The sequence below is a fragment of the Phyllopteryx taeniolatus genome, chromosome 14 (assembly GCF_024500385.1).
Source record: "Phyllopteryx taeniolatus isolate TA_2022b chromosome 14, UOR_Ptae_1.2, whole genome shotgun sequence".
Lineage (NCBI taxonomy): Eukaryota > Metazoa > Chordata > Actinopteri > Syngnathiformes > Syngnathidae > Phyllopteryx > Phyllopteryx taeniolatus.
In genome coordinates, this window is record NC_084515.1 from 18,468,130 (window position 1) to 18,494,394 (window position 26,265).

Genomic DNA, 26,265 nt, shown 5'->3' on the forward strand with positions numbered 1-26,265 from the left:
TGATTTATTTATCATTTTATCAGTCAGGCATCCTGTGAGGACACCTCATGTTGATAACTGGGGTCCTTCCAAACACTTGCTTGTACACCAGACAAGTGAAGATGGCGGATGTGTTGAGCGTTCTTCGTCAGTATAATATCCAGAAAAAGGAAATCGTCGCTCAGGGTGATGAAGTTATATTTGGAGAATTCTCCTGGCCGAAAAATGTCAAGACCAACTATATTATCTGGGGGTACGTCAGCGTTTGTTTGCGAATGTATTTTGCAGGCCTGCAGCTCATGTATCGCTTTGCTTGCTAGCTGCTAGATGCTAACCTAACTGTTTTTAACTCTCATGTTTTTAACTTCCATAGGCCATACACTTTGTAGTAAGTTACTCGCTTTGCATTGTATGTGTCCACGACCCCCAGGGCCACTTGCAATGGCTCCTATGCTTGTATTTAAAGCGTGCACAAGTATAATAATGGTTCGTCAAGCAACATTAAACTTGATATGACGACATGTTGTCAAGTACAGTGGAAGTTATGTTATGTTTGTGTGGAGAAATGTATTTTAAAAGCTATGGATGTGGATAATCGTTTTTGTTCGTACTGCGAAAAAGCAAACTGTTCATGTTCGGAAGCTTAACTGCCAACTGATGAGTTGATAATTCAGCACTCGTTTATAAGTACGATGTACGATGTTAAAGTTGCACCGGTGGTACTTTGGGTAAATATGTACCTAACATTGTCTGTCTTTCATTCCTCCAGAACTGGTAAAGAGGGCCAGCCCAAAGAATACTATACTTTGGACTCTATTTTGTTCTTGCTCAACAATGTACATCTACCACATCCGTCATATGTGCGAAGAACTGCAGTAAGTATTGTAAAACACTAATACTTTTAGTTTATTTTGTGTGTGTGTGTCATTGTTAACAAGGAGTAAATTGTGTGCCATTTGTTTGTTTTCTTTATTTTTCTTTACATTCATCTGTAATTACGAATCACTATCAAGGTTATCTTTTTGTCTCCTTGGTTTGATAGACAGAGAACATCCCTGTTGTTCGAAGGCCAGATCGAAAAGGCTTGCTTACCTACCTTAATGGCGAGAGCTGTAAGTAGCATCAGGGAAATGACATCTAGAACTCGTTTACCTTAATGATATTGGGAGTTATGCCCACTCACATCATTAAACAATTTTTTTTGAAGGAATTTAATCAAGGCTTTCAATTTTGTCTGTTCACAGCGACATCGACCAGTATTGACAGAAGTGCACCCATAGAAATTGGCCTGCAAAGACCAACACAAGGTAACGTTGCACCTGTTTTGGTTCAGAGCATTTGCAGTCAGTGGCAAATTTATGAAATACAGAAACTATGTACACACCAACAATTCTCTCAATTTTCTTTCAGTACTGTATTGAGGACAAGTTTAAAATGTAGTTATGATGATGATGGAAAATTAGCTGTACGGTCCGAGGAGTGACAATGACATGACCGCACACTCAAAGGAGAGGAGTTACGCTTCGGGAGAAGCCGTATATTTTGATGTTGCTTTCTTGATGGTCTTGAGGAGAACGGTGATCGGCAGCTGCTGTCGCTGCTTCTTAGTATTACTGTAAAAAAAAGCTGCCTTTTACAATCTTCCCTGTCATTTATTTCCTTATTAATTTATTCCATATAATGGCGGGGATACTGCACAATTTGTTTTTCCTCTTTTGCGTCATAACTTTCTTGTGCTTTGGTTGTTTGCGAGAGGCCTTAGAAGGAGCCCAGCATTCGGGCAGCATCTCATGGCATTAAAGAAAGCAGGAAAAGTATCCAGAGATACTGGAATGCACGCAGTCAGACACTCGAACTGTATATAAATAACCCTGCCAGGTGACTTCACGTTTTCACCAAGAAAAGCACGTAATTACAGTATTGCAGTACTGTATTCTATAAGAGAATTAGTAAATAGTTGTACATGTCATACGCCACAAATGAAACTAAATCATTTTCAGATTATTTTTGCAACATTGCAGAAAAATGCAAATAGGTGAATTTGTAAATAGTAGGCCTTTTTTTATTATTATTTTTTTAAATCAGATCTGATTTGTTTTGTGGCTCAGTTCTCTATTGCTGAAAGCAATAACCTGATCCATGTTGTTCAAATACGTATTTTCAAGTCACAGTTTGTACAAAACCAAATGGAAAGGGCAAAATTTACATTGTTTTGATCTTTCCTAGTGAAAAGAGCTGCAGATGAGGTATCTTCAGAAGCCAAAAAACCCAGGATTGAGGTGAATATTTTTCCCACTCCCTGACTGTACTTGTCTCACAGACCGCCGACACATAAATAGTTTGCTTTGAAGGTCGAGTACTGGGAAAGGGGCTTCGATTTGAAAGGTTCAGTGTAGCTTTAGAGTTTTCTTTTGCGTTGAGCACAAAGCCCTGTTGCAAAAATACACACACATGGAGGGTGGGGTGGGGGGGCGGGGGGGATCTTGAACATGCCAACGACAAATTAAGGAACCTGTGACTATCTACCTTATAGATTTGCATGCGTTTTATAATGCAAATTATTTATTTTCCTTCCATATAGAATCGCTTCATTGGTTTCTTTGTAATAAATGTCGGCTGTTACCATTCATTCCAAAACACCAGTCATCGTAACGTTCACTTTGTGAATTCTTGTCATAAAGCACAAGATTGTGTTTTATTCTTCTCTTTTGTCACCTTCAGGATGAGGAACGGGTGCGTCTGGACAAGGAGCGTTTGGCTGCTCGTTTGGAGGGCCACAAAGAGGGTATTGTACAGACCGACCAGATCAGGTACTGTGGAAGTATATGTACTCTATGTGGGCTAAACACTGCACATTAAACGACTGCACGTCCTCAAACTATATGCTTCCTGCTCCTGCAGATCACTGTCTGAGGCCATGTCAGTGGAGAAGATTGCAGCCATTAAAGCCAAGATTATGGCCAAGAAGCGGTCCACCATCAAACCAGATCTGGATGATGACATAACTGTGAAACAGAGAAGCTTTGTCGATGCTGAAGTGGATGTCACTAGAGACATTGTCAGCAGAGAGAGGGTGTGGAGGACAAGGACAACCATTCTCCAGAGCACAGGAAAGGTACAAGTCCATGCAAAGCTAATAGTATTCAATTAAGTTAATGTTTCTTTCCAAGCAGTCTTTGCCTGTATCCAAAATATTGTTCTGCATGACTTCTAATGAGATGAAATATTTGGCCATCAGACAATAATTCACATACTTTGTCACTGGTGGTAATGATCTGTCCATAGCTTTGACAACAGATTGACACAATGCACGGCGCTGTCGGAAAAGCGCATAAAAGTACAATATTTGAAAAAAAGGTGGGTCTGGAATGAATTCCATGTGATAAAAACGGGTTCACTGTAAATCAGAAAAATGACACTGAAAACCAGCAGCCATGCTCTAATGAACCTACGTCTGCAGTATATTAGCACATGTGAAATAGTATAAGAGTGCTTTCTACGATATTAATACGGTGTTCCCCAGCGATTCGTAGGTGAGGTGGAAGACGTGCCGCGAATGGTGAAAACCCACCAGTAATTGATACCCGGCTAAAAGGTTTTTAATTGCCTGTGGCTACCACACGGTGGCGGCAAAGCACCACCTTTTACTAGACAGTGCGATGGCCTAACGAAATGCAGCTCCTCCACTAACTTTAGTTTCTTGGCGCCAAATAATGATAAGCCACTGGATTTGTTCAAAACATGTGACTGTTTTTTGTCAATGTCTTTATGTCTCAAAAGTGTTCTCTGTCAATTGACTCTGTTGTCGTACTAGAGCGGCTCCAATTACCGGAGACAAATTCCTTGTGTGTTTTTTGGACATACTTGGCAAATAAAGATGATTCAGATTCTAATTCTGATGAACATGTGTCTACTGCAGTCATTTCCAACCTTTATGGAGCCAAGGCACATATTTTACAATTTGAAAAATCTCACAGCAAACCAACAAACAAAAATGTCACAAAAAGTGGATACATTAATTCCTGTATGTACTTTCTGCCATCTAATAGAAGAGCATTATTTTTTTTCTGTCTGTCACTATACCTCCCTGGCATAGATGGATGAATAGAGATGCATTATTTATTGTAAATAAACAATATTTTGAGCAATTAAGTAAAATTTTATAATTTCCCCCTGGCACACCTGAAGAGCGCTCATGGCACACTAATGTGCCCCAGCACACTGGTTGAGAATCACTGCTCTACTGATCCTTTGTAGAACTTCTCCAAGAACATCTTTGCCATTCTTCAGTCGGTGAAAGCCAGAGAAGAAGGGCGAGCGCCAGAGCAAAGACCGGCGCAGAACACGACTCAAGTGGTAAGAACATTCTACTCATTCCGGCCAGGGTAGGTGATTTAAAATAGTGACTCTTCACCCAGCCTACCTGCCAGGTCATGGGTGGAGAAACTCTGTGGGGGGAGTATTATTGAAATCAACCTATTAGACTTCACAATCGGGCCAAATCTGAATGGCTTGCATGCAAACGCGTTCAAAAATGGGCAGCTCAAAAAGTTGACTACTTTGTGTAATTTCACGCTGGTGGATGGGCAGGCACGCCAGCCAGCCAGCCACTCAAATATTTCTATATTAGCAATTAAAGCTGAGCGACATAACGATGTATACTGTAGAGAAGATATAAAATGTCAGTCATACGATACAATCCTATCGTTTATATTGTTAATTTACCTTGTAAATTATTTTGCTCAGTTTAGTAATACTTTCACTGGATGAATGGTAGTTTACTTGAATGTTACTTGTGTTGTCTTTATTTTACTTATTTGGACTTCACTGCATTCCTCGAAACATATTTGTACTACCAGATGTTTTCAATGGTATTTATTTGGCCACTGGGTAGTTGTTTAATTTTTATTAATCTGTTAATCATTTAATTGTGTGGTCTATATGAAATTGTATTTTATGAATAAGCGGAGAGAAAAATAACAGAAAATAGCAAGATTTTCATGTAATTCAAGGAAAAATATTATATAAGGATGTAAATTATTATCGGGATATAATATCAGGATATAAAAATGTGTCCTTATCTTACAGCGCTAGTAGCAACTATAACAGCTCAGAGTATTTTTTCCATAATATGTCCCCTTTAATAATATGATCTCTTGTATTTTGAAGGACCCTTCGCTCAGGAACAAGCAGCCTGTGCCAGCAGCCTACAGCAGATACGATCAGGAGAGATTCAAAGGAAAAGAGGGTGAGTTTCAACTTGAGCTCATTTCATTTGTTGGAATCCTCAACTTGTTTTAATGGAGTGTACGTGCGCATGCATGGACAAATCACATCTTTGGATCAGGAAAGACTTCCTTTGTTCAGTATGTTCATTATTGTAGTTGGAGTTTGCAGTGGTGTAAAACTGCATGCAATTGTATCATATTGGAGGGCTATCCTTGATATTTTCCACTAATCTTTAGAATGTTTGCTTTTATCTTATTTTATATTTGATCTTTTAGCGGCATTAATTGGCTCAAAAGCCACGTAAAATTAAGTGTCTTAAACATACCAGTAATTAAATGTATGTAAATGTAAACGTGCAATAATCGAGATGTAAAAATATACTATATAAATATTCTGACTTTATCTTAGAATTGTTCTAAAACTGAAGTACTTTGTTAAGATGTGTATGTGTGTGTATGAAACAATGCCGACCAGTGATAGTTTTTGTAATTGTTTTAGAAACTGAGGGTTTCAAAATCGATACCATGGGTACCTACCACGGGATGACTCTGAAGTCAGTGACGGTAAGAACAAACATTTCACATCTAACTTCTTGCAAAGCTTCAGAACACCAAAAGTGTTACTAAACTAAATACTAAATAAGCGCAACATTGTTTTTTCTCCTCCTGTCATGGGGTGTTTAACAAGCAGCGAGTCGTTTTTCTGTCGTTTTTTATTTGTAAGGGACGGCAACTTTATTCGGAGGACCGCAGCCTGACTTTGCTGATATTCCTCTCACTATGCGTTTTTGCATGCGCAAACCTTAAATAAATCGATTCTTTAATGTGGGTTAGGGTTAGGGTTTAGGGTTAGGGTTAGTTAGGTTAGTTAGTTTTATATATATATATATATATATATATATATATATATATATATATATACTGTGTGTTTTCTCATTTACTAAATAAAAGTAGGGATGTGAATTTCAAAATAAGAGCAAGTAAATAAAAAGAAAGTATTATGTGTTTAAATTAAGTGCTTAACTTCAGAATAATTATTTGAATAAACTAACAAAATACAGATAATACTTCATGTTTTGATCATATGGGTAGAAGCAAAATCATGCATTGTAAAATGCGTTATACATAGTTTGATGGGTTTTCCAGAATTTTGAGGTTTTTCGTCTTTTGCATTGAATGTTCCTTTTTTAACAATGACAACTGGATTAGAGGCAAGTACATCCCACTTGTTTTCCCTTATTTAAAGTATGATTTTCTGTCATGTCTTGTGTAGGGTCACACAATTAGCTTTATTTTTTTCACATTGCCAAGTAAAACAAAAGTAAGAAGAGTTATGACTGCATTTTCCCATCAGTTTCCCCAAAAAATGGTTCTACATTTTTTCTTGTTGCTCTGCTGGATCCCCCAGTATTGAATTATTTCCTCGGGCTGAAAGCCATGCGACGTTATCAGATGGTTGTACTTGCATCTTTTGAGGGGCACCCGCCAGTGGTTGAACAGAAATACACTGGGGGGCTTGATGGGCTTCAATCCAAGCTTGGCCAGGCACAGTGCCACATGCACATCCTCCAAGTGCAGTTGACGCATACTGAGAGATGTTGTGTAAATTTTGAGCGCCAAGTCTCCGGAGAGCACGTAACCGGTCCCAGAGCAGAAGGTGGGATAGCTCTCTTTCGTGTACTCCTCTTTGGAAACGTAGAACTTGCTCTTTTTATCCCGAATGGGTGAATCATTGCTTATAAGTTTTCCTGTAAAGTAGTTCCTTTTGGGCTTTAGCTCTGGCCTGAGCAGCTCCTGGATGAGGTTCTCCGTGTTGACAAACATGTCACTGTCCGTTTTCATGACATAGCTGGCCTGCGAGCAGTACCGTGCCACCCATTGCAGACCCATCAAGGTCTTTAGCGTCAGGTTTTTGTATGAATCCAGGAAGTCTTGCTGTATTATATCATTATATTTTTGACTCTCTTCCTGGAGCATCCTTTGCTGGTGAGTTCCCACCTCCCCCTCGTGTTTTCCCAGCAGAAAGAGGCGCACGACTCCCACATCTTGGATCAAAGTCTCGTTCGCCCAGGTCTGCCGTATTGCATCCCTGGCTTCCACCTGCAAAGCTTCTGTGGTTATTATGAACACCAGAAATGGTGCTGCTTGACTCTCTCGACATTTATCTGGTTCGTTGATGATATAAGGGAAAAGGCCATGGATCATAGCGTCGTGAATGTCTTCCCCCTCACTTTGGTTGGCCTTGGCTGACTTGGATTGCTCCAAAGCTGTGCCACTCTGAGTCGAGGAGATGTTTTGCTTCCCATGGGAGGTGATGTTTTCTTTGCCTTTGACAGACGTCCAGATAGAAATGATTGTGTTCTCTATTGATTTGTCTGCATGAAGTCCTTCAACTTTGGACAGCCCCAAATTGCCTGCTGTGATATTTTGCCAAACGTGATGAAGCAGAGAGATCAGCAGAGCCAGCAGTGGGAGGAAAAAGCCGAGTTTGGCTATCCGTGTACAACAGTGGCGTCTTCTCCACTGCATTGTTCTGTCTCAACTAATTGTTTTATAGTGAGGAAGTCAAGGGACTGTTGTCCTTTGTCGTCTGACTTCCCTGTTGCAAGGTAAGGGTGGGTTTTAATGGTGCAGATCCAGTGGTGACCTAGGAGACAAGGGAGAGAATGGGATATATTGAAGCCTCTCGCTCAAAAGATTGCCACAAAACTTGATTAGGATATAGAACAAGAATTAGTGCAGATTCAGATTCTTTTATTGACTTGCAAGTTCAATGTTCAGTGCCTAATCTATGAACCTTAATATAACATTTAATGGGGCTTGTTTTTCAGGAAGGAGCATCTGCTCGGAAAGCCCAGACCCCTGCACTACAGCCTGTACCCCGCCCAGGTGAGTTGGACACTGTTGCCTATGATGATGTTTGTCTGTTGCTTTCCAACTTTCCATTTTCATATTCTGTTACCTTAGCCCAGAAATATTTGGACAGTGACAAGTGTTGATTATTTTTGCTTCACCATAGTGTATTAGGTTTTGGGGAAAAGCAGTAGAACAATCTGATATCCTACGATTCCTCGCTGGAGGGGTGAGCAAGGAATGGGCAACAAATATTCAATAGGTCACACCTTTTAAGTTACTGGCCTCACCAGCTGGGCCTTTGCTTCATCTTCGACTGAGCCCAAATTTCTCCCGCACCTCCTCAAACTTTGGCAGTTTTGATTGAGGTAATGCTGAATACTCATAATGCATCTTTTTCTATCCATCTTCTAGTTTCACAAGCCAGACCTCCACCGAATCAGAAAAAAGGTAAAACAACGACAACAGCATTTTCTCTTCAGTTTTGTCTTCAGAGGGTGAAATGCATGCTCAATCGGATTCAGGTCAGGTGACCCATGAAGGGTAAATAGGCAAGGCAAATTTATTTTTATAGCACACAAGGTACGTGCGCAATGGTGCAGTGTGCTTTACATGATTAAAAGCATTTTAAAACAAAGCAAAAAAAAAAAAAAAGTACAGAAAAGTAAAAGACTGTTTAAAAACGTTATTCTAAATTAACAGCCGGGGGCACGGGGCTTGCACCAGGCGCAAATGCGAGTGGCGACTGCAAAATAAAGCTGCTACTTGAATAGTGTTCACATAAACCAAGAGCCTTTAAGGCGCATAACGAGGAGCTACAAAAGCAGGAGCATATGCAGCTTTTGCAAGAAATTGCCGTGGCGCAGGAGCTCATTTTCGGAACCTTCCGAAATTCAGGAAAAAACAGCTTTTTTTATTAAGTCCCTCCAAATGAAGGTGAGGAAATAATGGCGAAAGGGAAGTGAAAAGAAATCTTGTGAAAAAAATTTAAACTAGTGTGGAAAACTGTAATGCATTACATTTAGTTGTTACATTATTTACATTCTATTACTATTATGTTATTGCTGTTCTTTTATACAGTACAATACTGTGGAGTGCAATTTTTCTCATTAAAAACAAAAGAAAAAGAGAAATTAAACTTATCGCAAGGTGGCACTATTAAATTAGCTGACGATGATTACTTCACAGTAGACGCATGGAACTGAATTGATCTTTGTGTGTGTGTGTGTGTGTGTGTGTGTAAAATGATCCCAAACTTTGGACATTCCGTCGTCGACGCACTGTTTCCTCCTTGCTTGTGCTTATTGCTGAATGAGTCTGGAGTAACAGTCTGTGTGGAAAAATTATCACTGCAATATAGTGAAAAATCTGCGATAGAAAATGAAATGTATCCATCCATTTTCTGTACCACTTCATCCTCACGCGGGTCGCGGGCGTGCCCAGCTATCTTCGGCGAGAGGCAGGGCACACCCTGAACTGGTCGTCAGCCAATTGCAGGACACATATAATCAAACAACCATTCGCGCACACATTCACACCTATGGGCAATTTTGTCTCTTCAATCAACCTACCACGCATGTTTTTGGGATGTGGGAGGAAACCGGAGTACCCGGAGAAAACCCACACAGGCACGGACATAACATGCAAACTCTACACAGGCGAGGCCGGGATTTGAACCCCGGTCCTCAGAACTGTGAGGCAGATGTGCTAACCAGTCGTCTACCGTTCCGCATCCATCCATCCAAATTTTATCTCATTAGATACTAATAAGAAATATCAATAACATAAAAAGTGAATGTAAAACTACACAATTTATAATGTTCAACATCCTTACACCTGTGACATAACTTGATTGAATCAACGTAGAATGGATGTTTTGCTTCTCGTGGGGGGAAACGACAACGTTCAAACAAACCTGCAAGTGATAATTTGTTATATTAGCGTGACATGACAATGCTGTTCTCCTTCCAGGGTCCCGCACGCCCATCATCATCATCCCGGCCGCCACCACCTCACTCATCACAATGCTGAATGCCAAGGATCTGCTGCAGGATCTCAAGTAACTTTCAGTCTTTTTAACAGTCAGTCAATCAATCAAACTTTATTTATAAGCACTTTTCATACCAAAATATGCAACTCAAAGCACACAAACAGGCTCAAAGTAGTGCCGTAATGACTGAAAAACCTGACACATGGCACAGAGCATCCAGTTGAGGAAACATTAAACGTAGTAACTTTCAGGTACTACAGGTACTAGTGTCTCATTTGAGCCAAAACTCTGCAGCCGGGAATGAGTTTGAGCTTTTCCTGCCACCAGGTTGGTCACATCCGATGAGAAGAAGAAGCAAGGCATCCAGCGCGACAATGAGGTTCTTCTTCAGAGGCGCAAAGACCAGATCCAACCCGGTGGCAACACGCTCTCCGTCACCGTCCCCTACAGAGTCATCGACCAACCTCTCAAACTAGCACCGCAAGACTGGTAAGATGTTCATTACAGTCACTAAAATATTCGTAAGGGATTTTTCTTTTCTTACATTTCAATTTCAAACCTTAATTTAAATCTCAAAAGATGATTTAGGACAAGGCTTCAATACAGAGCAAAAATTGTTAAAATCGCTTACATTCAGAAGCACCTCTACCTATATTATGCTCTTATTCTTAAAGACAGAACAATCACCTTTATTTAACCAGAAAATAAAAACCTGTTGAGACAGTGGTCTCTTGTCCAAGGGTGCTCTGGCCAAAAGGCCAAGCACATCATAAAACATGAGAGAGTATGACTTCCGGTAGTGGAAGTCGCTTACTTAGCAATTGATACAAAAAGAAAATATGTAAGTAGAATTTAATACATTGGCGAATTAGGCTTTGATGAATAAGAACAAACTTGAACTTGAAGTTGGCTGACCAGCCTCTGTAAACTTCTTTTCCCGTCCACTACAGGGACCGGGTGGTGGCTGTGTTCGTGCAGGGTCCTGCCTGGCAGTTCAAGGGCTGGCCCTGGCTGCTGCCTGACGGCTCTCCTGTCGACATCTTCGCCAAGAGTAAGTGGTTCGCCATCTCAATAGCTGCAAGTAAATGCAGAAGCTGCCCGTCCTCAAACTCCATATGAACACGTTTCCTTCAGTTCGAGCCTTTCACCTGAAGTACGACGAGGCCAAGACGGACCCCAATGTGCAGAAGTGGGACGTGACGGTCCTGGAGCTGAGCCGCCACCGGCGCCATCTGGACCGGCCCGTCTTCCTGCGCTTTTGGGAAACCCTGGACAGGTATCGAGCATTTGCCAAAAGTTCCCTGGGCACTTTCTTAAGCGACTGTTCCACTTACATGAGCACACGGAAATGATGAATATCCAACGGCCAAGCAACAAGCTACAGTCTGACTTGCGCCACCATTTAAAATCAGTAGACTAAGTCATTGAGGTCCCGGGACCCCCGGGGGTCCGTGAGCTGTAGCCTGTGGGTGATTGTGAAATATCACATAAATCTTTCAACCAGCATGAATGTTTTTAACAAAAGGGGGGGGGGGGGAATTAAAATAGGCAAAAATAAATAAATGGTTAAAATTATTTTCTATTGTAAAACTTTGACTTTATCCTCTTAAAATTAAAAATAAAAAAAAAACATTAATTTTATCTTGACATCCTGATTCTATTTTCTTCGCAAATAGGCAACTTTTTCCATTTCTACAGCATGTATGGGTATATGTGATAGTTATGATTAGTTACTGTTTGGGTTATGAGGGGGTCCTTGGAAAATGTTCTCCCCTCTATTGGATCCCCGGACACACGGAAGGGTTGCATCAGTGTTGTTGGTAGCCACCAAACTGTTGTCAACAGTAACCTGTTGACAGACACAAACTCACGAGCCGTTTCTTCTCTTGTCTCTTTGTCCTCCAGATACATGGTGAAACACAAATCTCACCTCAGGTTTTAAACTCGGCTCGCAACGCCCAAAACCGAGAAATCCCGATCAAGTATCCGGTCCTGTTACTCCGCTCGACTCGGCTCGTCTGTGCCAGTGTTGAGCGGCCGTCCCGTACTCCGACGTGATGCTCCTAGGAGAGGAATAATGGAGCACCCTGTGGGTTCCCTGAGCACTAACGCAAATGTTGCTCTTCACAAAGAGGAGATTTAAGGGGTGGCTTGTTGTCATTGTTTTTTAATGTTCCGATCTAGGCAAACATACAAATAACTCTTTTCTATCTAAAAGATGACATACAGTGGAATCAATCATTAAAAAACAGTCTTTAGTGAAGAGGAATTGTGACTCATCCATTTGGTGAAATCACGATATCCACTGCGTTTGAGAGTTTGTGTTGCGGTCTGATGTATATAAAATATGGAGCCAAAGCTCTTTGGAGCAGAGAGGAAATGATATAATTCTTTAGGAAGCTCTTGTCACTTATTTTTTGACACATCCTTTTTGAGGTACTTGGCCATACAGTGAACCTGTTCCAAGGTTCAGTTTCCTTTGTTGATGTTGTCATAGCGCCAAGGAAAATATGGAAATGTTCTTTTGTCATTACATAAAAAGACAATAAACCCTCTAAGAAACTTAACCTGTGTGCTGCTGTTTGTCTATGAACTGCACAGTAATTAATATGGAGAAAACAAAGGGCAGACTCGACATCAGCCATCTGTTTTCATTCAAGTTTCTGTCAAAGCTTCTTAATAGCAACTTATCCATTTTGCATAGTTAAACAGATCAACTGCAACTCCAAATTCATATACTTTGACTTTCTGACCATCTCTCATCCTGGCGGTTCACTGTGGAGATTGATACACCACTGCAGTCGACTTAACAATTCTAGGAAGGCATCATAGCACCATGATAGAGACAAAACCATTCCATTTTGTATTTGATGTATTCACAACTATACGACAACATAACAAGGTTTGGGGCTTTCGGGTGAAATTGAAAGATGACCCTAAAATTCACTCAGGATACCGTTTACAGGTTCAACTGTTTCTGTGTCAGTACTTTTTGCAAAACTTTGTTCCTAAGCAGCTGGACAGCAAAATTCAGGGTGAATTACAATTGATATTTAAACGAAGCTCTTCATCATGCTGTTCACATTTTGACATCATAGGACAAAGATGCCGAACAATCGCTTAACAGTCCCTCGCCATTGCGAGGCTTTAAACAGGATGTTCTCAAACAAGTGGCCACAGAGTTTCGAGTGCCAGCAGAAGGTTGCAACAGAGATACAAAGGGATTGGAATAGTCACAGAAAGGCATAGAAGCGGGCGCCCTTAGAAATGGCACATGTTGGTAAAGTTTGTCGTTCAGCTACTTGTTAGACCGCAAGTTCAGCCAAGAGAACTGAACCTTTGACCAGTTGGATTTGCATTCAAAAGGTCAGATTAAGCTCACATGAAAAGTTCGTAGTGCATGTTAGGTTTGTCCTGAAATTTCCCCCAAAAGACCAATATCCCGAATTTCTCACTATATCGCAGTTCACCTATTGTGGATGCAGTGCGTTCCATATATTTGTCATATTCATATCGCGCATAATTCACCGTTATCATTTTGAGTGTATGCTGTATTTTTTTATATTACAAGCGCCTGTTTAAGGTGATGTTTTTCTGCATTTGTTATTTCAACTAAGTTTGTTATTTCAACATGAGTGAGCAGTCATTGCAACAGCTTGGAATGTCCCAGACAAACCAGTCGGTATCATTTTATTTCCAGGTCAAGGTCACCAAAATACCACAATCACGAAAGACACCAAAACAGTGCATCCGGAAAGTATTTACAGTGCTTCAGTTGTTTCCACATTTTGTTGTTCAAAAAAATTAAAAAAAAATTTCCCCCCCACAAAATTTTACACACAACATCCCATAATGATAACATTAAAAAGTATCCATTACAAAACATAGAAATCCATTTTGGTAATTACCAGTGCTGTAAATTGAGCAGCTCTGGTGTAAACCTTCAGTTGCATGGTGGTCTAATGAATTGTTCCAATTGTTCAGCACTGTATGTACAACCTCAATTCCAATGAAGTTGGGACGTTGTGTTAAACATAAATAAAAACAGAATACAATGATTTGCAAATCATGTTCAACCTATATTTCATTGAATACACTACAAAGACAATATATTTAATGTTCAAACTGATAAACTTTATTGTTTTTAGCAAATAATCATTAACTAAGAATTTTATGGCTGCAACACGTTCCAAAAAAGATGGGACAGGTAGCAAAAAAGACTGAGAAAGTTGAGGAATGCTCATCAAACACCTGTTTGGAACATCCCACAGGTGAACAGGCTCATTGGGAACAGGTGGGTGCCACGATTGGGTAGAAAAGGAGCTTCCCTGAATTGCTCAGTCATTCACAAGCAAAGATGGGGCGAGTGCGTGAGAAAATAGTCAGTTTAAGGACAATGTTCCTCAACGTACAATTGCAAGGAATTTAGGGATTTCATCATCTACGGTCCATAATATCATCAAAAGGTTCAGAGAATCTGGAGAAATCACTGCATGTAAGCGGCAAGGCCGAAAACCAACATTGAATGGCCGTGACCTTCGATCCCTCAGGTGGCACTACATCAAAAACCGACATCAATGTGTAAAGTATATCACCGCATGGGCTCAGAAACACTTCAGAAAACCAATGTCAGTAAATACATCCGTAAGTGCAACTTGAAACTCTACTATGCAAAACAAAAGCCATTTATCAACAACAGCCAGAAACGCCGCCGGCTTCTCTGGGCCCGAGCTCATCTAAGATGGACTGATGCAAAGCGGAAAAGTGTTCTGTGGTCCGACAAGTCCACATTTCAAATTGTTTTTGGAAATTGCGGACGTCGTGTCCTCCAGGCCAAAGAGGAAAAGAACCATCCGGACTGTTATGGGCGCTAAGTTCAAAAGCCAGCCTCTATGATGGTATGGGGCTGTGTTGGTGCCAATGGCATGGGTAACTTACACATCTGTGAAGGCACCATTAACGCTGAAAGGTACATACAGATTTTGGAGAAACATATGCTGCCATCCAAGCAACGTCTTTTTCATGGACGCCCCTGCTTATTTCAGCAAGACAATGCCAAACCACATTCTGCACATGTTACAACAGCGTGGCTTTGTAGCAAAAGAGTGCGGGTCCGAGACTGGCCTGCCTGCAGTCCAGACCTGTCTCCCGTTGAAAATGTGTGGCGCATCATGAAGCGTAAAATACGACAACAGAGACCCCGGACTGTTGAGCAGCTGAAGCTGTACATCAAGCAAGCATGGAAAAGAATTCCACCTACAAAGCTTCAACAATTAGTGTCCTCAGTTCCCAAACGTTTATTGAATGTTGTTCAAAGAAAAGGTGATGTAACACAGTGGTAAACATGACCCTGTCCCATCTTTTTTGGAACGTGTTGCAGCCATCAAATTCAAAGTTCATGATTATTTGCGAAAAACAATCAAGTTTATCGGTTTGAACATTAAATATCTTGTCTTTGTAGTGTTTTCAATTAAATAAATGTACAGAATGTTCTTTTGCTGCCTGCCTCCAAAATACTTCCAAAAATCCACTTGGTGACAGTATTGCTCTGCAATCTCTATTTATGTTCCCTCTCCATTATGTCTGTCAAGTGTTATTAAAGGCTGAGTAGTTTCTCTTTATTTTAGCTTTATTTTTAGATGTTTTTTACAGTGGTAGTGTAATGTTAAAATGTACCTTAAAAATAATTAAATAAATATGACCTGTACAGAGATTATTTTATTTGTCATTTAATATTTTTGGGAAAATATATTCACTGTTAATCATACATAGGATATTATATGTGTATATTATTTATAATTGATATCATTCCCAGAGTTAGGAATATGATGAAATTTAAATTACAACCACAAAAACAAACCAGATATATCTGAATAGTAATACTGGTCTTGTCTTAGCTGCATTAATCAGGCCTTGTTTGATTTCATTAACCCTTTCAACTTGTTCAGACAGACATAGTATGTAATGTTCTGGGCCCCCATACGGCACCGTCACAGAGTGCCCCCTCCAAAAATAATTGTCACCGGGAGGGGGCGGGGTTGTGGGCCCAGGCTCCCGTCACAAAAATTATTTGTCGAAGACAGAGGGGGGGTTGGTTTGTGAACAAAAGTTCCCGTCAGAAAAAAAATATTTTCTAATGGGGGGGGGGGTTTGGTTTGCGGATGAAGGCTCCCATCCACATTTTTGTAATGTAAAATAGATCCCTTGGCTCAATAGAATCTGGGAAAAAACATTTGACACTTTGCAGCCTTGCTCGTCAAAGCAAACATCAAGATATCCTCCGCAGAGGAGGTCGGTCTGTGTTTGCTTTTTGAGTGGGTGATGGGACAACTGAACAATTATTAACTGGTCCTGACTTGATTGAGCGCATTTGCTCAATTTTGTCAGAGAATATTACAATTGCGGACAAAATGTTTCTCAGGTCTTTTGGATTTGCGCTGCTCTTGTCTTGTCCTGGAGTTCCTCATGGTATGTACGTTTCATTCGGATGCTGTTTGCTGAATAATACAAACAAGTGCAGCCTCCCTCTCGCTTTTTTATGACCTTTTATTTATTCTGTATTCTTTATTCTTCTTTTAGCCCAAAGCCCGGCAGAGCCCTGTCCTGCTCCGCAGCTGGATGGAGGCTTTTTAGTGCCTGAACAAGAAACCTATTTGCATGAAAGCAGTCTTATGTACGCTTGCAGCGCTGGACAAAAACCAGCAGTGGAGGGCTGGTGGGCCACCACTGTCTGCCTGAACGGGTTATGGTCACATACACCCCAATGTATAAGTAAGTATAATGTATGCAGGAAGTTATGATCAACTGTTTGAAACTGTAGGAGCAGTGTTGGCATTTTTACCATGGCAGGAAAACAGTCGATAGCAATTGTTCTGTTCAATTCAATGACTTACCAGTATGCAGTTTGGGTGGTTGTTGTTCTTCACAAGCTGGAGCGCTGCATCAAACTACCATCAAACTTTAAATTCCTGCTTGCAAAAAGTGCTTACAATTTGCATGGCTAGTAGTGCAAAACCCTGGGTCACATCGACCGGTTTTATCAGAAACCGTACCTCATAGGACGCCGCAATGATGACATCAATTATTTATTTATTTATTTTTTTTAAATATGGCTCAGGTCCTCGTCAATAACATTGATTCCTGTTTTGTGTGCTACACTTAAACATTCAGCGTACAATGGAAAGAGACTTCTTTTCACTGAACATCTAATGCAGGGGTTCTCCAACTTTTGTTATGAGAACTAAGTCACACTCTTTTTTTGGAAGAAAAACATCTCGTGATATTGCACCTTTTATTATGGAAAAGTCGCCCTAATTCTCAAAGCCATAATCTTTACAAGAACAAAGAGGTATTTTTTAAGAGGTAAATCTCATTTTTCCAAGATAGATTCCAACTGTTTTGATATTAAAGTTAACACAGGAAGAAAACTGTATTTAAGTACATTTTAAAAATAGTGTACAACTTTATTCTCAGAGTTGTACGTCTTTTATTCTGGAAAAGATGCCATTATTCTCTAAAATAATAATAATATATTCTGGAAAAATATATCCCCCCTCAGCATTGTTCTTATATTTCTTCTTACACTTTTAATTGGCCCAAAGCTAAGGTATGCTACAGGTTTATCATGTTTGTTTTGTTGAGACACCAGTCCCCATTTACTGTATCGGCATTTACATTACAGAATGTCCCCCCCCCCCGGAAAGGATGCTAGGGCCACTTTGAGGTTCTTCATCTTTAATTTTAAACACAGTTGAATCCATCATTGTCGGTAAATACATGCAATAAGCAATTATGTTGTTTTTATGAATATACAGCGAATCCGCACTTTCCGATACGTAGTGGGACCGGGCCCTTCTGCAAATCCGCAAGTAATTGACGCTCACACAAAGACAAAAGCTATGGCTTAAAACAAATTAAGCGCCAACATAAATGTTTGGCACCAAGTTGCCACCAGATGGCGCCAAAGCAAAATGGTTTGAGTCTGAGCACAAAAACATTAAATAGGCGAGGCTAGGTTCCTAAAATAATCACTGAATTGGAATTTGCCAATGCCGAACCCTGAATACGCGGGTGTTGACTGTATTATATATATTTGTAGTGGTTCTGTAGTGGTACATGCAGCACGGGTTGGATTCAGTAACCCAACACCTAGTCACCGCCAGTCCAAAAACGGGATGCAAAAAAAAAAGATGGATTGGGCCATCTGGCATCAAAACTGTGCCAAACAAATCCACGCGAGTGACTCGCTGTGGCACAAGCCCAAAGTCACAACAACATATTATATATGTTTATTTCAAAAAGCATCTAGGTGATGAAGTCAAAAGTGGAAGATTTTTCAGGATTTTGGGGTGGCCTGTGGCCCTGTAACCCACCAGAATAGATCCACCCCTGCGCTGAACAGCAGCACAACCAAGCTCCAAATGCAAACTGCAAAAGTGACAGTCTGAAAGAACACATTGTTTACTTGACGATCATTATTTTGATGTGTTTCGCAATTTGGACCTTGACGCAGAGCAGAAAGTGCAGGCAACAATCGCGATTTGAGCTATTTGCTGCTGTAACTGAATCTTTAATCGTCGGGGCATTATGACTGGAAATGTTGCGACTTATTTCGTTCAGTAGTTTCTTCGCGGCCCGTGATTGGTTGGCGACTTGTCCAGGGCGTAGCCCCCCTCCTGACCAAAGTCAGTTGGGATTGGCCCCAACTCGCAATGACACGCTCCTTCGATAATCAATTACAGACACAATTGAATTTTTAATCTGTCTTGTCAGTCGACTGTTTCTAGCCAGCTAGCGAGCTTCCTAGCTAACCATTTGTGTAGCTAGCTAACTATCTAGCTAGCTATAGGTATCTAACTAGAATGATATTATAATCAAATATACATATGGTTCATGTTGTGGCCGGTGGTTTTATAGTTAGCCCCATGAAATGATTAACATTCGTTCTTTGTACACACACACACACACACAAATGATTTTTGCTTTCCTCAGATGAAGACGCCTGCTTTACACCCAATATTCCCAATGGAAAATACAATGAAAGTCCTGAAGGCTTGTGGTACAGGGAAGGATCGGTCATTCGGGTAAAGTGTGACGAAGGCTACAAACACCAAACCTGGGGAGCAACAGCCTCGTGTAGAAAGGGCGCTTGGTCCTCTTTGCCGGTTTGTGAGCGTAAGTCCCATCGTTTGCAAATGTAGTCAATCCGATGATCCCTTACTTGCTAATATTTCATTGACTTTATTGACAGGAAGTGAAACATCTTGTGATGAGCCACCTAAAGTCCAGCACGCTGTTGTCCTTCAAAAGTACCAGGACATATTTTCAGCCGATTCTGAGGTCCGCTATGAATGTGAACACGGCTACAGCTTGGAGGGAACAAACGCCAGGAAGTCCATCTTGTGTGTAGCTGGATCCTGGGCAATAGTTCCGAGCTGCAGTAAGTTGGAAAACTGTCCCAAGATAGACCAATAATCTTTGTTTAGGTTGCAAACAAACAAACAAATACAATCAAATAAATTGTCCATTAGTCTGTAGCAATCAATGGCCCTCATTCAGGTGCAAAAGTTTAAAGTTAGACAAAATGTTATAAGGAGGAGGCAAAAGACAAATGTATTATTCGACAAATAGACAGATGATATATAATAAATAAATTAATAAATAGATATTCTTAGACAAATATAGTATTAGGCATATTAATAATCATTTTTCAATCATATCCTTGATATCCGTTTTAATTTATAACATTAAATATCCATGTAGGCAGCATAGTAGAAGAGTGGTTAGCACTTTTGTGTGTGTTTTAACTCTTTTTTTATTTAAAAAAAAAATTTTTTTTTTTTTTAGTTAAAGAAATATCCAAACCAGGTGCTGGAGATGATGTGGACACATCGGGTGGCATTAAAAAACCTGTTGATGGAAGTAGGTTATGAACATATTGCAATAAATTCTTCAATTGTATCAAATGAAAATGTTTTGGCTTTCCTGTCAGGCAGAGCAAGGGGGCGGGGCACTGCCAGCGCCGCTGCCGCTGCCGCCGCCGCCGGTGGTGCCGCGAGTGCCGCCGCCGCCGCCAGTGCCGCCGCCGGTGGTTCCACAGCGAGTGAAACAGGTGGGGGAACAAAACATATTCTCTGGCAATAAATCTGGAGGAGGATATGGTTTTAATCAGTATTTCGCTACCTTGATTGAGCCAGGCCACATGTTTGACATCAGGAAAATCTCACAGTGTAGAATCAAAACGAGGCTTGATATCAGAGGTTATTGTTGTTCAAGCCATCCAAAAAATTCCATCACCTGTCCAGCATCAATGTGGAAAAACGTCCGAAACACTTTATCTTTTTCCTCTGATCAAGGATCTGGAACCACTTCTGACAGGACCGAGAGCACGAGCTCACCCTTGACCATAGCAGGTAAATATTATATCAATGTACAAGTGCATTTTGTTCTGTCCAGGAATGCAAGTGAATGACAATAATTTGGCGTCTTTATCAAGAAATACTAATCGTAAAACAGTACAACTGACCATTCATTGATAACAATGATACAGTAATTTGATTTTAGCATGAAAAATCGAATTTTGGTTGTGATTGCCTGGCAACACGTCCAAGGTCAGCAGGGATAGTTTTCAGCTCATCCGTGACCCCGATGACGAAAATGGACGGATGGATGGATATCATTTTGGTTAAAGAGTTTCTACAGGTGTATTAAGCATTACACAAACCCCCAAAAAATTATAATTACCCAACACTTTTAATTGAAGGCAGCTTTGGCATTTTAAATGTTTATGAGCTGTTTCTTTTTTCTTTGTTTTTAAATGCTTTTACTTATGTGAAGCACATTGAGTTGCCTTGTGTATGAAATGCGCTACATAAATGCATTTGCTTTGCTTTGCTTTAAATTTGACAGTACATTTGTTGCTTTCGTTTCAAATATTTAAAATCCAAGAGGAAGTATGTTTACCTTACTTTACTTTTTTTTTCAGTTGTCAACTGTGGATCATACCCAAAAGTTAAAAATGGTGATGTCGTGCGACGAACTCAAATGTTTTTAAAATATGCGTGCAACGGTTTTTACAAAAGGGTCGGTCCGGAGAAAGTCATGTGCTACAATAATGACACTTGGTCAACACTACCAACGTGCAAAGGTAAGTCAACTGACCTCTACTTTGTCAAAGTAACGCATGTACTAGTAAAGTAAGAGTTAAGTCAATTTGATTAGAATAGCGCCAATTCACAACAGACGTTATCCCCCAATATAAAGTACATTTCTAAAGGATAACATACTCATGTCCATAAATAAATGAAATGGATACAATTTCTCCTTCTTTATTTTGTGCAGAAGCATTTTGTCAACTGGACCTTGATGAATATACGAACTACAAGTTCCAAGAATCTGGAACAATAATTCTAAAAGAACGAGAGACCAAGAGCGTTGCGTGTATCTGGGAAAACTTCAGCAGCCGGATTACATGCGCTCAAGGAAAAGTTCGACTGACGCAATGTAAGTACAAAGGGCACTCCACTATGCCCCTTCATTACCCATGAGCATATAAATCGCATCATTATCATTGCTACTTTTACTACCGTCCCCCTATTATCGCTCAGGTTGTCATTACATGGACCATTATTACGTAAGTGTTATTCTCAGACTTTTTGAAATATACATTACCATCAAGTGATTATAAGCACATTGTTTTAACTTATTTTCTGTATTACGTGTTGGAAACAGCAAAGGTGCAACTAACGCGTGGTCATCCCTCGGAAAACTGCCTCTACGTGAAGACGACAGTCCAGAAACAAACGCTTTCACAATATTTTTTTCATTAAAAAAAAAAAGAATTCTGCAGATTTCCTTTACATTGTCTGCAAGCTTTTCTTTCTCCAAACAAATTGGGGCAGCACGGTGGGTGGCGGTTAGCAGGTGTGCCTCACTGTTTGAATCTCGCCTCTGGCCCTCGCCTGTGCGGAGTGTGCATGTCCTCCACATGCCTGTGTGCGTTTTCTCCGGGTACTCCGGCTCCAGCCCTCATTCCAAAAACGTGAATATGAGCGTGAACGCTTGTTTACTGTATTTACAGCGGGTACGGAAAGTATTCAGACCCCTTTAATTGTTTGACTTTCTTATATTGCAGCCATTTGCTAAAATCATTTAAGTTCATTTTTTTCCACACAGCACCCCATATTGACAGAAAAAAAATGGAATTGTTGAACTCTTTGCAGATTTATTAAAAAAGCAAAACTGAAATATCACACAGCCATAAGTATTGAGACCCTTTGCTGTGACACTCATATATTGAACTCGGGTGCTGTCCATGTCTTCTGCTCATCCTTAAGATGGTTCTACACCTTCGTTGGAGTCCAGCTGTGTTTGATGATACTGATTGGACTTGATTAGGAAAGCTGTCTATATAAGACCTTACAGCTCACAGTGCATGTCAGAGCAAATGAGAATCATGAGGTCAAAGGAACTGCCTGAAGAGCTGAGAGACAGATCTGGCCAAGGTTACCAAAAAAAATCTGCTCCACTTAAGCTTCCTAAGAGTACAGTGGCCTCCATAATCCTGAAATGGAAGACGACCCTTCCGAGACCTGGCCGTCCGGCCAAACTGAGCAATCGGGGGACAATAGCCTTGGTGAGAGAAGTAAAGAAGAACCCAAAGATCACTGTGGCTGAGCTCCAGAGATGCAGTCGGGAGATGGGAGAAAGTTCTAGAAAGTTAACCACCAGTCGGGGCTTTAGGGCAGAGTGGCCCGACGGAAGCCTCTCCTCAGTGCAAAACACATGAAAGCCTGAAGGACTCCAAGATGGTGAGAAATAAGATTCGCTGGTCTGATGAGACCAAGATAGAAATTGTTGGCCTTAATTCTCGGCGGCATGTGTGGAGAAAACCAGGCACTGCTCACCACCTGTCCAATACAGTCCCAACAGTGAAGCACGGCGGTGGCAAGGTTTCGAGTGTCACAGCGTCACATCAGCTGCTTACAACAGAGATAGAGAGGAACTGGAAGAGTCACTGAAAGAAATTGAGAAAAATACAATCACATTCTGCCGTTTCTGCTCCTTGTTCGAGACCAACAAGTTGTCCAAAAAGTACGGAAACATTGCGGAGGGAAAAAAGGTAAGAAAATGTGAAATGAACTTAACTTGTAAAGTTTATACTTTATGTAATGCATTGAGTTCATCTTGAAATTCAACCCAAAAGTGGAATAGCCCCAACCTTTTGTGACAAGGACAAATTGCCATCTTCTTCACTATGGGGTTATCGTGCTTACCCTCAAGTAGGTGCTTCATGTAAAAAACATAATTCGACTGCTATGCTCAAACGGTATTACGCTCATGTACCCACTGGGCGCAACATTGGGCACACCTGCACAATCCAAATGCTGAGTCAAACTTGAACGCTTCCACCAGGATCACAAAAGTCTGGTCAAAATGGACGCACTGGAACTGCAATTCAGTTTCTGATGAACTTTTTTGCACTTGATTTCTTTTCGTGCCTCTTGATACAAAGGCTTCTATCTAAAAAGCAAGGGCTCCATTTCATAATCATGTCATTTGTGTATAAATAGAGCTTTAGCAAAATCTCAGATTTCAAAAAATGGATCAAAGGTGACACGTTCCATCGGTCGTACATGAAAAACACACCATGTGATGACTTGATAAGAGTAACGAGAGCCATCTGATGCCAAAGACGGCATAAAGACGCTTGACTTGAGAGTTGCTGGGGCATTCCGACGCAAACGCACGAGACAAACAACTTTGAATGCTTAATTTGTCTTTCTGTCTACATTTCAATGTGGCACATGACGGCTGATTGGCAACCAGGCATCAATCAGCCTGACAAGACAAGCTGACTAATGAGCGTGAACAGAATGTTCTTGGCAGAGTCTTTTCACTCCTTGACTACTTCCATGACATTCTGACCAGACGCGAGCTTCACAGCCACCCCCAGGACCTGCGAGGGTTTCGTGCCAGCTCGCGCCGCTCGTAAGGAGAAATCAATAAGTGTTAAATCGCAGGAAAGAGCCACGGAGAGGAACGCCAGCCCTGCGGTTGTGCTGTTATGTTCTGCTTCAAGTTGATTGCGACGAACAAAACAGGCTCTCTGGTATACGCTTTTAATAGCTTTGAGTGAGGAGCGCAGACATCAGTTGCACTCTTGAGTGAAGGAAATCGCAGATGCATGCAAAACTGGAATATTGAATATATTGAGAAATTGTCATTCCATTTGCACACTGTCCTGCTCACGGTACATGTCATTTGAAGGTAAATTTGAATCAGATAGGAGGTAGTATGGAAAAAAAACCAACAGCCCCACCTGTAATCTATCATAAACATCAATCCATCAATTTTCATCCTCAATATGGTCGCAGGTGCGCTGGAGCCTACCTTAGCTGAATTCGGGCGAGAGGCGGTGTACACCCTCGACTGGTTGCCAATCGCAGCCGTGGCACATATAGACAAACAACCATTCACAATTTGGTACCCAATTTACCTAATGTGCACGTTTTTGGAAAGGGATTTTTTTTCCAATTTTTCTTCATTTCAAAAAATTATTATTATTTTTATTTTTTTTCCTTTTCTTTGGGGGGAACTAATCCCGAGAATGCTTATTGGTGATTTATTCCTGCGCATTAAAGAATTGTTTGGGTTAAAAAAAAAAAAGATTATTTTTCTTTTCAATACACTTATAATGGGTGTCAATTAGCCACGGCTTTTCGCTATTTGCGGTCTGGCCCGGTCCCCGTCCCCGCGAATAGCAGGCGTCCACCGTACCCGAGAACTTGCAAACTCCACACAGGAAGGCCGCAGCGTGGATACGAACCCGCGACCTCTGAACTATGCTAAGCAGTCGTTCACCGTGCCACCTATAATGTAAAAACTCAAAAGCTCATAAATAATCAAAGGAACATACTGTGGGATCTCCATAAAAAATGCAAATGCATTTTATGTAACATTTTAACACTGACAAACAAGCATAAAAATAAATTAACCACTTTTGATATGAAAACACAAAAACAATAAATCACTAACTTTTAACTCGAAAGGCAAAAGGTGAAATGAGTCAAATGTTCCCATCAATCGTTTTCGACCTTAATGTCACACAAGTCTAAAAATAAGTTAACCCCTGTAAACAACAAAACACTCTGCCTAAACTTTGATAGCATGTACGCTGACTCTGTTTAATTTGACTGCCTAAATTTATAGACGGCTGGAACTCGTTTAAGCACAGCATTTCCGCAAAGTCCAAGTTTGTAGTTGTCCTCTTTATGCTCGCAGCTAAGCAGGAGAATCTACCAACGAAGGGCCCGAGTCGACATTTAAACCCGAAACCTCGATGTGAGGAACAGATTCTAACCTGTACACCCACACCGTGCTACCCCAATTTAAAAAAAAAAAAAAAAACAACAACAAAAAACTGACAGTGTCTTGACGAGAGGGGTAGGTTATGTGCAAGATTAAAATAAATATGCGTTGCACTCACAACAAACTAATCATGATTGATAAATATTTTGCTGTAAACTAGTTCCCCTCAATTGTATTTCTTTAGTCTGTGATTTGCAGCCCAAACATGTCTGTAGCCACTAAACTTTGTTTTCCTTGATAATGTCAGGTAAATTGTTAACGAATCACAGGCTTTCCACCGCAACGTGACGACTGGCACAATAGGGTTTTTGTTGCCTGCCCAAACCAATTAGGGGAGAAACAGGAACATTGCAGGGTACAATGGACATTCTCCTTGGATGTTGTCACCATGGTAACCCCGCATTTGCCACGTGTGTGACACATCGAATGTACGTCATTATTTAAACATCCACATTGAGTGTTGACAAAAAAAAAGTCTGTCTTAATTTGATGTATATGAAGTGAAATTATATATATATTTTTTTTTTTACATTTTATACATCTGGAGTAAAAACAAGAGGCAGGGACTTGTTTGGCTTTCGATTTTGCAACGCTGCCCTTTAACTCCAAGTTAAGAACATAACAGGGTACACGCATCACAGCTGAAATGATTGTTAAAATGTGAGAGACCCTACACATGACAGGGGAAAAAATGGCCATGTGTGTGCTTGCTGCTCTTTTAGTGTGTGCTGTGGCAGCACATGGCACACAGAACCATATCCATAACCATATACAGTACCTGCAATTGCGAGTCTCCCTCTCCAAAGCAGATGCCAGTCGCAGTGCCAAGACGAACTTGTGAGAGGC

At 40.7% G+C, this 26,265-nt stretch overlaps 3 protein-coding genes across 3 annotated transcripts; 2 read left to right on the forward strand and 1 right to left on the reverse strand.

Annotated features, from left to right (window-relative positions):
* The first annotated feature begins 55 nt into the window (after nt 1-55).
* On the forward strand, nt 56-12,617 carry cdc73 (cell division cycle 73, Paf1/RNA polymerase II complex component, homolog (S. cerevisiae)). The gene is made up of 17 exons (XM_061797150.1): nt 56-232; nt 749-854; nt 1,022-1,091; nt 1,224-1,286; nt 2,206-2,258; nt 2,701-2,789; nt 2,881-3,094; nt 4,237-4,335; nt 5,149-5,227; nt 5,707-5,771; nt 8,039-8,096; nt 8,475-8,510; nt 10,032-10,119; nt 10,378-10,539; nt 11,001-11,101; nt 11,185-11,326; nt 11,956-12,617. The coding sequence occupies exons 1-17, from the start codon at nt 102-104 to the stop codon at nt 11,990-11,992; spliced, it is 1,593 nt and encodes a 530-aa protein (XP_061653134.1). The 5' UTR covers nt 56-101; the 3' UTR covers nt 11,993-12,617.
* LOC133488803 (beta-1,3-galactosyltransferase 2) lies at nt 6,264-17,129 on the reverse strand. Its single transcript, XM_061797153.1, has 2 exons — nt 16,944-17,129; nt 6,264-7,854 (listed from the first exon to the last, which is right to left on the reverse strand). The coding sequence occupies exon 2, from the start codon at nt 7,734-7,736 to the stop codon at nt 6,558-6,560; it is 1,179 nt and encodes a 392-aa protein (XP_061653137.1). The 5' UTR covers nt 7,737-7,854; nt 16,944-17,129; the 3' UTR covers nt 6,264-6,557.
* Nucleotides 16,291-21,908, forward strand: LOC133488802 (coagulation factor XIII B chain-like). The gene is made up of 11 exons (XM_061797152.1): nt 16,291-16,518; nt 16,630-16,821; nt 19,042-19,224; nt 19,301-19,489; nt 19,897-19,971; nt 20,042-20,161; nt 20,406-20,462; nt 21,035-21,196; nt 21,391-21,552; nt 21,657-21,682; nt 21,781-21,908. The coding sequence occupies exons 1-11, from the start codon at nt 16,461-16,463 to the stop codon at nt 21,793-21,795; spliced, it is 1,239 nt and encodes a 412-aa protein (XP_061653136.1). The 5' UTR covers nt 16,291-16,460; the 3' UTR covers nt 21,796-21,908.
* The last annotated feature ends 4,357 nt before the right edge of the window (nt 21,909-26,265 follow it).

What these genes read in the sequence shown, in the direction of transcription:
- LOC133488802 (XM_061797152.1), top strand. Translation starts at nt 16,461, where the DNA reads ATGTTTCTCAGGTCTTTTGGATTTGCGCTGCTCTTGTCTTGTCCTGGA. An exon ending in ACATACACCCCAATGTATAA is followed by an intron (nt 16,822 to 19,041) that starts GTAAGTATAATG and finishes TGCTTTCCTCAG; the next exon opens with ATGAAGACGCCTGCTTTACA. An exon ending in AAAAGTTCGACTGACGCAAT is followed by an intron (nt 21,553 to 21,656) that starts GTAAGTACAAAG and finishes ATTATCGCTCAG; the next exon opens with GTTGTCATTACATGGACCAT.
- cdc73 (XM_061797150.1), top strand. Translation starts at nt 102, where the DNA reads ATGGCGGATGTGTTGAGCGTTCTTCGTCAGTATAATATCCAGAAAAAG. An exon ending in ACCAACTATATTATCTGGGG is followed by an intron (nt 233 to 748) that starts GTACGTCAGCGT and finishes TCATTCCTCCAG; the next exon opens with AACTGGTAAAGAGGGCCAGC. An exon ending in CCAAAAAACCCAGGATTGAG is followed by an intron (nt 2,259 to 2,700) that starts GTGAATATTTTT and finishes TGTCACCTTCAG; the next exon opens with GATGAGGAACGGGTGCGTCT.
- LOC133488803 (XM_061797153.1), bottom strand. Translation starts at nt 7,736, where the DNA reads ATGCAGTGGAGAAGACGCCACTGTTGTACACGGATAGCCAAACTCGGC.